The sequence below is a fragment of the Aspergillus mulundensis genome (assembly GCF_003369625.1).
Source record: "Aspergillus mulundensis strain DSM 5745 chromosome Unknown scaffold_1, whole genome shotgun sequence".
In the NCBI taxonomy this organism is placed as follows: Eukaryota; Fungi; Ascomycota; class Eurotiomycetes; order Eurotiales; family Aspergillaceae; genus Aspergillus; species Aspergillus mulundensis.
The window spans coordinates 730,338-743,171 of NW_020797889.1; the positions used below are offsets into that span (position 1 = coordinate 730,338).

Genomic DNA, 12,834 nt, shown 5'->3' on the forward strand with positions numbered 1-12,834 from the left:
AACTTACCTAGGTAATAGGTACATCGTGATAGCACATCCTTCCTTGAGTAATTCAGAGTTGATATAAAATTCAGCAAAGTATACAAATCCACGCTAAAGAGAATGTAGATCAAATGATAAGAATCCATACCCACATGAAGCTTCACAACAGTATAGTACGTTGATCAGTCCCTAGCCCTACGCCAGAGTTGCTTTCGCAGCCATTCATTCTGTCCAGCACTCCCAGTAAAGATACCAGGCCCTCCAAACTCAGTATAATACCCCTTCCTGCTCTCAAAGTCCGACGACAGTCCCATGAACTTGGCTGTGTCCACGGACGAGGTTCATGTCTAGACCCTGCGCTGTCATCGCCCCAAGCCCGCCATTCCTTCGCAAGACAAAACCACCGCCACCGCCACCACCAAGCTGTCTTTCAACCACACTCTGGACAAGACCGGGACCATGAGTCACAAGTGCATCTCCTAGGCCTCGTCCCACTGCGCAGCACAAATTCCACACAAACGACCCCTCTGCAGGCTGCGTTGGCGTTGCACTAGAGGCCCCAGTAGAACCGCTTGTTCCAGCCTCCTGCTGTTCCGCAGGTTCTGCATCACCAGAAGCCGAAGAACCCTGAGACGTGCATGATCGGGTGAGAAGCTCTGGACGGAAAACCCGAGCCGCAGATGTGGCATCGAGTCTGACGCCCGCATTCAGCTCCTGCAAAAACAAAGGCTCGACTGCAGACTCCCCGCCCCCGTCGTTCCGGCAGTGACGGACCACCATCTCCCTGGCATGGCTACCCAACGCTTCCGCGTCGACATCCCAGCGCAGCAACTCCTCCATCTCCATTCCATAGACGTGTTTCTTTCCGAACTGGTACGTGCGCGCTCCGCGGAGCAGAAACCCAGCCCACTCCGCACGCTTCCGCGCCTGCAGCCGCTCGTTGTACGCCTTTACCCGGCCCTCCCAGAAGGTCGTGACGAAGGTCAAGTGCGGGAAGAAGGACTCGCCGCATAGCGTGGTAAGCCATGCATAGAGCCTCTGCTCGAGCTCATCGGGCCGGCGCGTGAACGTGTTGATCGGCGTGACGAAGAGGATCCCGGCGATGACTGCGTGGCCGCGGATCTGCGCGAATGTCTCGGCGATGTTGTGGGAGATATGCCGCTGGCTGGCTTTGTCGTGGAGTCCGGGGGTGTCGACGATGAAGTACTTGGTGCTGTTGATTTCTGTGTCGACTATCTGGCATGTTTCCGTGCCTGGCAGATGGCAGGGGGTTAGATTGTTGTTAGAAGGCTAGGGTAGGTACTGGAAAGACGGGATTGGGTCGTACCTGCTCCAGGGCCAGCGAGGCCTGGCACTTGGGTGATTTTCTCTGTCAGTGATGATTTCCCGACGCCTTCTTTGCCGAAGATGAAGATGACTCTGGCTGGAGGTCCGTCGTGGCTTTTGATTGACTGGAGGCACCTCTTTGTCCTTGCGGTGGTTTCGGAAGCATCAGGTGCCATGTTGGTTTACCTTGTGGTGGAAGGCTAGAGAAATCAAAAGAGCCGAAGAATAGGGTGAGCTGTGGTATCTTCCTGGTCTTTTGCTTGGGTGCACGGCGGTTACGGCACCTGAGCCTAGAAGATGCAAGATGTATTTACAAAAGTCCCAGGCGCCCACTCACTTAATAAAGTGGGGTTTTTCGGAAATTTATTGGCTTTTTATAGCTGCATTTTCCTACCACGTCACATCCCCTGGTCATGTTAATGACAATGAATGCTGGTTGTTGTCCCCGAGACTGCGGCCGCGAGGCTGACCTGGAAGACTCCTGGTCGAACCACCAACCGCCGTGGCGTCAGTTACTGCGGAATAAGCAGTTCCAACCAAGCAGCGGGGCATCAAACTATCCAAAGCCCAGTTCTAGTAATCCAAACGGGAATGAAAGATGAAACTCTTAAAGCAAGGCTATACCTAAATGTAAGAATCAGTAGGTATGGTCCCATAATAAATAATCTGAATAGAGAAACACGAATAGCTTTCAGCTTGTGACCTCCAACGCCGACTTTGCTTTACAGTTACCTTTATAGTGTAAATTGGTGATGACTGCGTGGTGCACTGTGCTCGTCTAGAAATGATATGGAGGCTGAGTGGAGGTGACACTTTTCTTATCAGCAGCTTCCCCGCTTTTGATGTTTTCTCTTTGCTTCATCTATCTGCCTTTCACAAGCATCTGCTTACATCTCTTGCTCTTGCTATAAGCAATAGTGGAGACGCTATAGTACCATAGCTTTTGGCACTTTCATCATCCGATCCACCAATTCCCACTGTACTTTTCTATCCATCTACATCTCCAGCCGCCGCAACAGAAAACCACAGCCAAGCAATGGCCACCCCAACCGCAACCTGGCGCAACCTAACCGCCGCCGACATCCCCAGCCTCATGCGCGTAGCAGACGTCGTCCACCCCGGCCTCCCAGAAAGCGCCGAGGTCTTCGCCGAGCGCGCAACGCTTTTCCCCGAGGGCTGCCTGGCCCTCGTCAACAACCAAGACCAGCTCTGCGGCTACGCGATCTCGCATCCGATCAGGAACCAGCAACCTCCGGCACTGGATTCCTTGCTAGGCGAGATCCCACCCGACGCAGACCGGTATTATATCCACGATGTTGCGATCTTGCCGGAGTATCGGGGGGGCGGGCTTGCGGCGACGGCAATCAGGCGGCTTTTGGATCTTGCTGTCGCGAAGGGATTGAGGGGGACTTGTCTGGTGGCGGTTTATGGTACGGAGGGGTTTTGGGCGAGGTTTGGGTTTGCGATTGAGGAGGTTGGGGAGAATCTTAGAAAGAAGTTGAGGGGGTATGGGGATGATGCTGTTTATTTGTCACGGGTGAATGATATACATGCTTAATAGTGCTAGGATGTGTTTGCTGTCTTTTGATTTACCCGTGTATGCTGTTTTAAGGATCCAGCAGCGGTGATTTGTGTTGGTTAAGTTGTTGGATTTTCCATCATTCAATTGTTCTCTTTGCTCTCATGGCTCATCCCCTTGGTACATTATTCCATAACATTGTAAACTCGTAACTTCCCATTGATCTCATTGTCCACCTACCACGGTACATGGAGATCCTGCTTCCATCCCCAAACCTCTGAACATCCATCCCTTCTTTGTTCAATCCATCTTTCTGGCAATGAATTTCACATCAGAGTCATCGCAACCTCAATCTACAAAACTAAAAATCATCGCCCCTCAAAAGGACTCGTTGGTAGCAAGGTCAGGTTCTCCTCCATCATGATGGCGTCCAGGTGTTTGGGGTCTGCCCCCTTCAGCAGGAGCAGCCTCTGCACTTTAATTGAGCCATTATAAGACGCCCAATACAGTAGTGTCCACCTATCATCAAAATCCTCGGCGCCATACATGGGCTCATTTCCCGCATCCGAAGAAGCTCGGTCAGGCCCAGATTCTTGTCCATCGTCTACCAAGCCTTGCAGTGTATAGCTCCTTGGAGACCGATAGAGGGTTCTTCTCCCATCTTAGCGGTCGCAAGCTGGCCCGGAATTGTTGGGATCTTATATTCCATTAGCAATGTCGAGATCCTCTATGTCCTTGGCATCTCAAAAACGGCAAAAGATAAGAGTTCACCATCCTTTCGTGAATGCCTCTTGTTTATAAAAAGAAGGATCCATCTGATATGCTAGATATGTGGCAAGTAATTAGATACGAGGTGAGCGCTCTTATTAGTACCTTGCCCTCGAGATCATCTGAAAAAGGCTAGGCTTAAAAGCTATCCCAAGCGAAAGATAACTTAACCTTGGTCCAAAAATGGCATGCGCTTTTAATGTAGGTGATTTCCTAACAGAGTGTCAGAGGCTATTCCAGGATTGCTCTTCTAGGTGAATATCTTGTTGGTTTTCTGCAAGACACCGGGGCAGAGTCGGCCTTTGCAGAACATGTAAAGCTTCTTGGTATTAAAAATAAAATTAAGCGTCTCGCTTAGGAAGCTTGCGTACATTAAAATCACATATCTAGGCGTCTGAGGTTGTGTTATAAAAACAGGTCAGCGAAATCATACCTTAATTATCCGTATTTATACACTTAATTGTGAATCTAATCATATACCAATTTGATCTAGGGATTACTCATGGGAATTTAAGTAACAAATACAAGAGAATAAGCTAATACAAAAGTTATATTTAGGATCTGCGTAAGGTTTCCTTACGCACGTCCAATATCATACTGTACTTCCTCCCGAATAATTCTCAGACAATCAATACGACAGGCTAGATTATGAATATACATTACATATTTGACAAAATAAACAGAACCAGAACCACTGCCTTTGTAGGTAGTAGATAGTGCATGACACCCGACATGCGTCACAGTCACGGTCAGGGTCAACAACCCAGGGCTAGGGTAGTTACCCGCGTAGTTTCCCCACCGTACTCCGTATGCGCTAAGCAATCAGCTCACAGTCACAGATAATATGGCAGACCATGATGATCTCGTAGCCGGGCGTAAAGCGAAACTAGCCCAGCATAACAAGCATCGCCAGCAAGCTGCTAGCAAGGGAGCCAACGCCAGCGACCTGCCCACCCTTGACGCGCGGTGCAGCACCGGTGAAGACAGCGCTCGGTACACTGGACGCGGACGTTGTCGACGTTGACGCCGCCGTGGCGCCGGCGTCTGCGCCTGTACCTGCACCTGCAGTGGGAGTCTGGGATGCGGACGGAACTGCCGGTGCCGGAGTGCTGCTGCTGCTGCTGCTAGTATAGACTTTCTGGAATCCGGTCGAGCTAGATCCGGCTCCAGCTCCAGCTCCGCCTTTGGCGCCCCCGTCCGGGTGAGTGGATGGGACTGGGCCTTTATCCTGTGCGGTGTATTCACTTTCTGTTATTATGCCGTTTCCAGACTCGGGTGCGGGATTGGGATTGGGGTTGGAAGACGGCGGGGGTGGGACGGAGGCATCGGTACTGGTATCGTTTGATTCAGATGCAGATGCAGATGCAGAGCTAGAAGCAGCGCCTGAGACAGGAATAGAGCCAGAACCGCTGGTGAGACTGACATCTCCCGCAACGGAGCTTTCATCAGATCCAGAGCCAGTTCCAGAAGTAGTGGCCGAGCCTGAAACTGAGCTTGAGTCCTGGTTAGAGGCACCAGCTGTAGGGGCACCAGGGCTTGAGTCCGATCCCTGGCCCACGTTTCCAGCCTCGCCAGGGCGTCCATTTCCATGCTCATGTCCACCACTACCTGTTCCAATCGAGGACGAAGAGTAAGAGTAAGAGGCAGAAGCTTCGCTAGATCCGGACAGCACTGGGAGGACAGTTACCGAAGAAACACCGCTGCTCTCGTGGGCAATCATAACGGGAGTGGAAGTAGCAGTCGCAGAAACCAGGCAAACAGTCGTCGAGACGAGCACCGTCTCCGTCGTAAGGAACGTGCTCTTTGCCGAAGCGGGGCAGTCCAGGATGCTCGAGGGGCACGCGGTGATGGTTGCAGTGCGGGTGCTGAAGACAGTGGAGGTGGTGCTTTCGTCCTGCGCACCTGCAGGTGGTTGCTGTGAATGCGAACCAGGAAGAGAGGTCATGGTGGCAGTGGCAGTGGCAGTGGTAGTGGCCGAGACTGGGCAGATTGTCGTCGAAACCACCACCGTCTCGGTCGTGACGAAGGTACTCTCTGCTGAAGCCGGGCAGTTGGGGATACTCGATGGACAGGCGGTGATTGTTGCGGTGCGGGTGCTGAGGATTGTTGATGTGGTTAGGGTTAGGGTCACGGCGTCGACGTCGGTAGCTGTGCCAGTGATGCTTGGTTCAGTTCCGGGCCCAGGTACCGGTAGTGGTGTTGTCGCAGGAGTAGCAGGTGGCTGAGATTGGGCTTGGGATGTTGTTGAGCTTGAAGTATGAGAGAGTGTGGAGACAGCTGCAGTGCTAGAAGGTGACTGAATGATATGAGAAGAAGAAATGATGCCGCTAGAAGAGGCAAGTGGCGTTGCTGTAGAAGTCCTCACGATAGGGGTAGAAGGGGAATGCACAGAAATGGTAGAAGAAGATGGTGACCCTGGAGAAACGATGGTAGAAGATCCAGATGCAGTCACTGCCTTGCTTGAAGAAGGCGAGACGGCTGCTGTAGAGGAATGAGAGACAGGAGAAGAAGAATGCCGGGTCAAGGAGCTGCCGGGCGCAGACGAAGGACTGGTCGGGATTTGGGCGCGTGATGATGTGGTGCTCGTGGACGATGAAACGATGACGGACGAGGGAGCAATGCTTGATGAAGGAACAACGCTGGATGAGGGAACAATGCTGGGCGAAGGCACATCCGGAGTCACCTGAGAGGAAGTGCTACTGCTGCTGGGGACAACAGGAGTCACCGCAGATGAAGTCTGAGAGGAAACGATTGCCGACGAAATGGACGATGCAGAAGTGACCTCCAAGGAAGTAGTCAATCCAACCGGGGTGGTCTCTGTCGTCGTGAGAATCGGCGTCGGAGTCGGAGTCTGAGTATGCGTAACCGTCTGCGTGGAACACTCTGTAACCGGCGGTCCAACGAACAGCACATTATCAAGGTCAATCGCCGCCCCCGAGTATCCAGTAGTTCCAGTACAGTACCCATAGATCTCGAACGTGTGCGTCCCGGCGGTGGTAGGCGTATACTCAAACGACAGCGTATCCCAGCCAACAATACTCGAAGACACGGGCAGGCTTACACTCCCCAACAGACCGCTGGTGGTGAACGAGTCCATGTACGCCTTGATGTAGCAGGTCATCGGGGCGCGCGAGGAAGCCGGCTTGACGCGGTACTGGAACGAGGCGGCATATTTGGCGTTTTGGGTAAAGCTGCTGCTTCGTTGGTAGAGTAGCACTGTCACCGAGGTAGAGGTGGCGGATGTCTCGCTGATTTACGAGATTAGTATTATGCAAGCTGTGTCCGAACCAGTTGGTATTCACTCACATATACATTGAGCCGTCTGCAGCATCGCCTGAGATGACACTGCCCGTGGTCCCAGAGGCAAACCCCCAGGGAGAGATACCGTTTTCAAAAGAAGGGTTAGAGAAGGGATTGGGCGTCGAAGTTGCGCATGTCACAATTTCCTCCGTTTCTTGCGCTGAAACTGTTGGGAAGAAGGAGCGTGAGAGTAAGAGCAGTGAAACGAGAGACTGTAGTCGAGGCATCGTGAAGCGAGGGTACTAAACAGCGAGAAAAAGAAAGAAGAGAGCGCCTGACTCAGTCCACGATCTCGAGGAAAGAGCGCGACTATAAATGGGAGAGTGGCAAAACGCCTTTTGCATAGTCTGGCCGCTAGGATCGGGGGATCCACTATGGGCGAGATTCAGGCGATTCCAGCCGAGATGCGTTGCTAGCGTGCGTTCTAGAGAGCTTTTTGGCGAGAACCAAGGCAAAATGTAAACAATGCATTAGGGATGTTAAAATGTCGACATCTTCTCCACTGTGTCAATCTGTCGACAATGTCCATGTTTTTTATGACAGCCCGTACTAACACGCACGTGACTAGGTGGGTAAAGCTAGTCCTAAAATAGCTTAAAACTACCTGGAATTTCCCTGCCTGGCCTAGTAGCTCACAAGCTCACCAAAATAGCTCTTTTTAGGGAAGGTGGGGCGCCGATCGGACATGTCCGACCCGAGTTTGTCACCCCGTTGACGGACATACCGGTGGACATATACGACATGACATTTGTCAAACAACATCCCTACAATGCATTGTTTGCATGGACCTGGTTCCATGGATTTTTGGGCCGTGACCCATGGACTCGCATCGGACCTCTCCGAGATGGTGGAGCCGGATCGAGACATTAGGGCTCAGTCCAACTTGGAATGCTTTGGGCTTTTTCATTCTCTGCACTCTACCATATTGAAGGAGTAAAATTTACCATTTCATGATCATTAACTTGCATTAAACACTATCTTGGATCGAGAAGAAACATACCCCCAAAATGATGGTACCTATTTTTCATGATAGATCTCCCGTCCTTGTTTTGCTGATCAGTGCATCCAAAAGCTACAGTCCTCCAGAGCAGTTTGAAGGTACTACTATGGCATGCTACCGTCTTAAGGTAGATACCTCAGTGGTGACAATACCCATCGCCCGAATCCCTGGCCACAAGCCCACGCTTGTCCATCCCCAACCAAGCCCCATCCTCCCCGGCAGCCTGCACCAACCTCTCCGTAACCCCATCCATATCCACCCCAAGCACCTCCTCGATATACACCTTTCTCTGAGCCTCCAACCGGGCGTCAACAACCAACTTGAAGTTGCCCACCGCATTGTTCTCCGAATCCGACTCCCACGTCAAGCTCGTCGGCAATGCTCCCGTCCCTGCAACAGAAAGCGCCGGCGAGATAAAGGAATAACGTGTGCTCAGAATCTTCATGCGCTTGGGCTCGACGTCACGCTGCTCGCGAATGCGCAGTTTCACGTCGAGACTGGTTATCTTGAACTGCGCCGTGTAGACGCGCGACTTAAAGTATGCTTCTTTGTCTGTGGGAAGGCCCTGCCTCCCGCCTCGCCGGGGCCGTGGGTGTGGCCGGTCAGGCAAATCATCTCCATCTGGGGGGTTTGGCGGGAGACTTTGACCTGGTAGAGGGGCTGCCTTGTGTCCTTGTCCAACAGTGAGAGCCGACTGTCGGGGGTGTAGTTGATGACAATTGTTTGCGACGGCATGATGAGTGGCTAGCTGATATTTGCTAAAGAGTAAGGCGCAAACCCTTTGCTTAATGGAGTAGAAGAATAAGGTGAGTAGATAGATACAGAAGGAAGAGGAGAGAAATATCTGCCGGGGACGAGGAGGCCCAATATATCACCGATAGACTAGGCCCCCATATTCACGGGGAGAGGATCATCCCTCTCCCGGTTAGTGAGCAGTGTCCTGGCTGGAAATACTTGGTGTAACCCTGCCCCAACAGCCCAACGATCCTGTGTTGTGGCTTTGTTCGCTTGGTTTGCGGATTTGGGGGGGGGGGTGAGGGGTGATGTTATGCCTACCCTTTGATAAGGGCCTGTTGACGAAGATGACATAGCGATGGTAGATCAGGTAGAGAGAACATGATCTTTAACCCAATTGTGTCTTCAGCTTTGTAGCACTCAAAGGGTACAAACCCTTACAGAACCCAGCATGTGCGACGTTGCTCCTGAGTAATAACATCTCGTGATGGTGCGGCCAGTCCCAAACTCACGTCCTGATATGGGGCGTCCGCCATCACACCGAGTGATCAACCTGGTCAGTGTCTACCACTAGCCAACCTGATAGCACGGCCAAGGACTGTCTAGTCACGGGGGAAGTTAGGGTGTTCCAATTCGTAAAGACTTAACAGAGCTAGGGCATGGGCTGTGTTAATTCTGTCCAGAAATTCGCACGCCTCGTGGCTTTCAGATAGAACTAGAAGGATGCGGCAAATTATAGCTTTAAAATCAGGGGTGAAGGGCAATTTCATAGCGAGAAAGCGCGGGGAAGACATGGTTAGGAGATGCTGGTATATGTCAGAGCGTGCTACCTCATCACACTATCTACAGGATTCTCCCAGGAAACCGCTGCACTATAGCGAATGTAGTCCCCAATGAGGTCATTACCCCAAGACTCCTGGTTCTTTGCCATTCTGCTTAGTGCGAATCCCCAGGCATGCGCTACGCGCTCGTCGGGTTTATGGTTATTGTACCCATCCCCATTCCAAGTAAGAGTCGCCTCCCCTGCAGCTTGCTCTCTAACAAACTGCATATAGGTGGATACTTCCATCGCCGAGGTAAATCCAATATCCATAAGCTGCAGACGCGGCATGCCTCGCGCCGCGTATCCAGTGGAGATGCAATTCAAAAGGTACAGTTCACGGTTGATTACCGCGCGGTCCCACCATATATGAGTACCCGTACGCGGATCCCGTCTACCTAGTCGCTCGATGAACTCCGCGTAGTCAAAGCCCGGGTCCTCGATATCGCCGATTTCGAATTCCTGGGTGATCGGGCCCGGGTCTTTGAGCCACTCACCAGAGGGGAGGAAGTCGGGGCGGCTGATAAAGACCTGCTCTAGAAGCGGCCACTCAATGGGCTGTCCGCGCGGCTTTCCGTGGTCGTTCAAGGGACAGAGGAAATCATTCGCTAGGGGCACCTCATAAAGATCGATTTCTCGGAGCTGGACGCTCATGTGACGAAGATTGGTGGAGAGAAGATCATGCTCTTTAGAACACAGGACCGGCGCTGGTAAGCTCTCGTGCAGCGGATCAATCGTGAGAGACCGGAGGTTAAATATTTGCAGGGTGGTAGGAAGGTGAAGAAGAGCCTCTGCAACAGCTGTGCAAAAAGATTAGTGTCGTACAGCCGATGGAAGCAGGATTCTCTCGTACCCTGACGTCGGTGTTGTGCGTAGTCCACATGCTCTGGCAGAGCGGTATCGTCTGCTTCCCATTCAAACTGGGATAAGGCGGGACAGGCCTGGGCAATCCAGCAGGCTGCCTCGAGCCGGATGCGCTTGCTATTGCCACGATAGAGCCACTGGTCATCGGCAATGATGCGATCAACACACGGCGCACGAGGCAAAGGGCCATTGTGATTGCTGGATTCCGCTCTGTACGGCCGGACTGCCCATTTGCCTCTCGCAGCGCCAGGTCTGTCCCAGGGAACCGTGCCAGGATCATAGCCTTTGTCGCGCCCCAGGGTCTCGAACCGAATTGTCACGCGTTGTTCCGCGTCTACGCTGGCCAAAAAGCGAAAGAGGCTGAGAATTGCCCCTGTGAAGGCTTGATTGTTCGCCCGTCGTATGAAGCTGTGTGGCGTATAAGTCTGTTCTGATGTTTTCACAATAATTCTCTCGTAATCGGGTAGGTCGAGAGGCAAGATTATGCAGTAGAAAATCTCTCTAATCATTTTACGTCGAGCAACCACGTGGGGGGTATTCAATGATAGAGCCTCGATTGAGGTCGCCCTTTTTCCCGTCGTGAAGGGTTCGCTGTGTATCCAGACTCGGTCATAGATGAAGGGCTCGAAGGCTGCCTGCCACGTGCGCCCAACCAAGGCATACTGTGTAAGAAACCGTTTTGAATCATCTCGCCGATACTCGGCGATTAGAGCGATAAGTTCGAGGGGAAGGTGTTGCCCCATATTTGCGCTGATGTTGGAGGTGATATGAGAAAGGATGGAAGAATGAGGGGCAGGCGAGCTTGATTAGCGGAGACACTACGGAGACGTGCACCAAAAGTTTCCGCACGCCAAGAATGCCAAGGGTTGGAATTACATGTTTAAAAATATATAATAATTATTATAAAAATTATAATATTTAATACTTTTTTATAATTACTTTTTTATATTTTTTAATAACTTTATATTTTATAATTTAGTAAACTTTATAATATTATTTTTATATTATAACTTAGCCTATTTTAATAAATTTTTAATATTTTAATCTAATTTTTAGCTTAAATTAATTACTAAATCCCCCTTTATAATTTTTTAATTTTTAATACTAATTTTTTATATAATATACTTAAAGGCAGGTTTTATTTTAATAAGGTTTAAATATAAGTTTTAATTTTTTAGGCTATTAGTAAGTATGTGATAAAAAATTTTAAACTTTTAAAACTTTTTTATATATATTATTTATAATATTATTAAAAAAAGCAAGTACTAGGGCTATTAGCTAAAAAATTAAATTTTTTTAAATATATATTAAATTTATTAAAAATAATAAGTACTTTAAAAGGCCTGTTAGAATTAATAAAAATATTTAAAAAATTATAATAACTTTAATTATAATAAATTACTTAAAATATAAAAAGTTTTTAAAAAATTTTATATTTAAAGCTAGTATTTTTTATTTTTTTATTTTATAAATTTTATAAATTTTTTATAAATATAAACTTTTTTTATTAAGCTTTTTTTTAAACCTAGTTTAATTAAAGCTACTAAAATTAAATACTTAAAGTTTTATATAACTTATTAAAACTAGACTATTAAAAATTAACAATATATAATTTTTTAATAAAATTTTAATTATTTTAGGCTAATGCTCTAGCTTAATTTAAGTATAAAAAATAATAAGAAATAAATATAATTAAACCTATATTTAAAGGTATTAAAAAAGCTATTTTAACTTTATAATATAAAATTATTTTATTTATAATAAAAAGCGGCCTTTATATATTTTTAAAGTAAAAATAACTTAGTAAAAATATTAAGTAACTTATAAAATTAATAAATTAAATTATAAGTTAAAGCCTATATTAAAGGCTAAATAAAAAGTTAATATAATATTAAAATAACTTAATTTATACCTAAGAAAAGGTGGCTAAAGGCCTTAATAAAAATAAAATAAGGCTAATAATAAGCTAAAAAAAGTACTAGTAAAAAAATTAATTAATATTAATACTAGGTAATTAATTTTTATAGCTATCCCTAACTTTTATAATCAAATATTAATATTTTTTATAAAAAAATTTAAAGCTTTTTATTATTATTTTTTACCTAAAAATATATAATTAATTAATGAAATACTATTATTTTTAAAGATAAGGCCCTTGCTTATTAATACTAAATCTAAAAATATATATATAATATTATAAAGGTTTAAAAATTATAATTTAGCCTGGTAATTTACTAAATTTTAATATTATTAAGTTTACTTGGGCCTAAATAAAAAAGCATATAATTTTATATAAAGTATTTTAAAATAAAAAAACTAGTAAAGTAACCTAATATAAAACTTCAAAAAAGCTTTTTTTAAAAATTATTTAATACTAAATTAAAAAACTAGTTTAATATATTTAAAAGATTATTTACTATAAAAAAGGTAATAAGTATTAAAAGGCTTGTAAAAATTAGAATATTTATAATTAAAAGGGCTATAAAATTAAAAAAAAAGCGTTTTAAATATTAAAACCTT

The 12,834-nt window shown here is 47.1% G+C and overlaps 5 protein-coding genes across 5 annotated transcripts; 1 reads left to right on the plus strand and 4 right to left on the minus strand.

The window, feature by feature from the left end:
* Window positions 1–273: 273 nt before the first annotated feature.
* DSM5745_01769 (uncharacterized protein) lies at window positions 274–1,484 on the minus strand (the record flags this gene model as incomplete). The annotated part of the gene is made up of 2 exons (XM_026743785.1): window positions 274–1,235; window positions 1,310–1,484. The coding sequence occupies 2 exons, from the start codon at window positions 1,482–1,484 to the stop codon at window positions 274–276; spliced, it is 1,137 nt and encodes a 378-aa protein (XP_026606948.1).
* An 860-nt stretch (window positions 1,485–2,344) lies between these two features.
* DSM5745_01770 (GNAT family N-acetyltransferase) lies at window positions 2,345–2,866 on the plus strand (the record flags this gene model as incomplete). The annotated part of the gene is made up of 1 exon (XM_026743786.1): window positions 2,345–2,866. One exon carries the CDS (start codon window positions 2,345–2,347, stop codon window positions 2,864–2,866), a length of 522 nt encoding a protein of 173 aa, XP_026606949.1.
* A 1,615-nt stretch (window positions 2,867–4,481) lies between these two features.
* DSM5745_01771 (uncharacterized protein) lies at window positions 4,482–7,122 on the minus strand (the record flags this gene model as incomplete). Its single annotated transcript, XM_026743787.1, has 2 exons — window positions 4,482–6,843; window positions 6,902–7,122. The coding sequence occupies 2 exons, from the start codon at window positions 7,120–7,122 to the stop codon at window positions 4,482–4,484; spliced, it is 2,583 nt and encodes an 860-aa protein (XP_026606950.1).
* Window positions 7,123–8,031: 909 nt separating this feature from the next.
* DSM5745_01772 (uncharacterized protein) lies at window positions 8,032–8,630 on the minus strand (the record flags this gene model as incomplete). Its single annotated transcript, XM_026743788.1, has 2 exons — window positions 8,032–8,543; window positions 8,591–8,630. 2 exons carry the CDS (start codon window positions 8,628–8,630, stop codon window positions 8,032–8,034), a joined length of 552 nt encoding a protein of 183 aa, XP_026606951.1.
* An 826-nt stretch (window positions 8,631–9,456) lies between these two features.
* On the minus strand, window positions 9,457–11,057 carry DSM5745_01773 (uncharacterized protein; the record flags this gene model as incomplete). Its single annotated transcript, XM_026743789.1, has 2 exons — window positions 9,457–10,250; window positions 10,304–11,057. The coding sequence occupies 2 exons, from the start codon at window positions 11,055–11,057 to the stop codon at window positions 9,457–9,459; spliced, it is 1,548 nt and encodes a 515-aa protein (XP_026606952.1).
* Window positions 11,058–12,834: the final 1,777 nt, after the last annotated feature.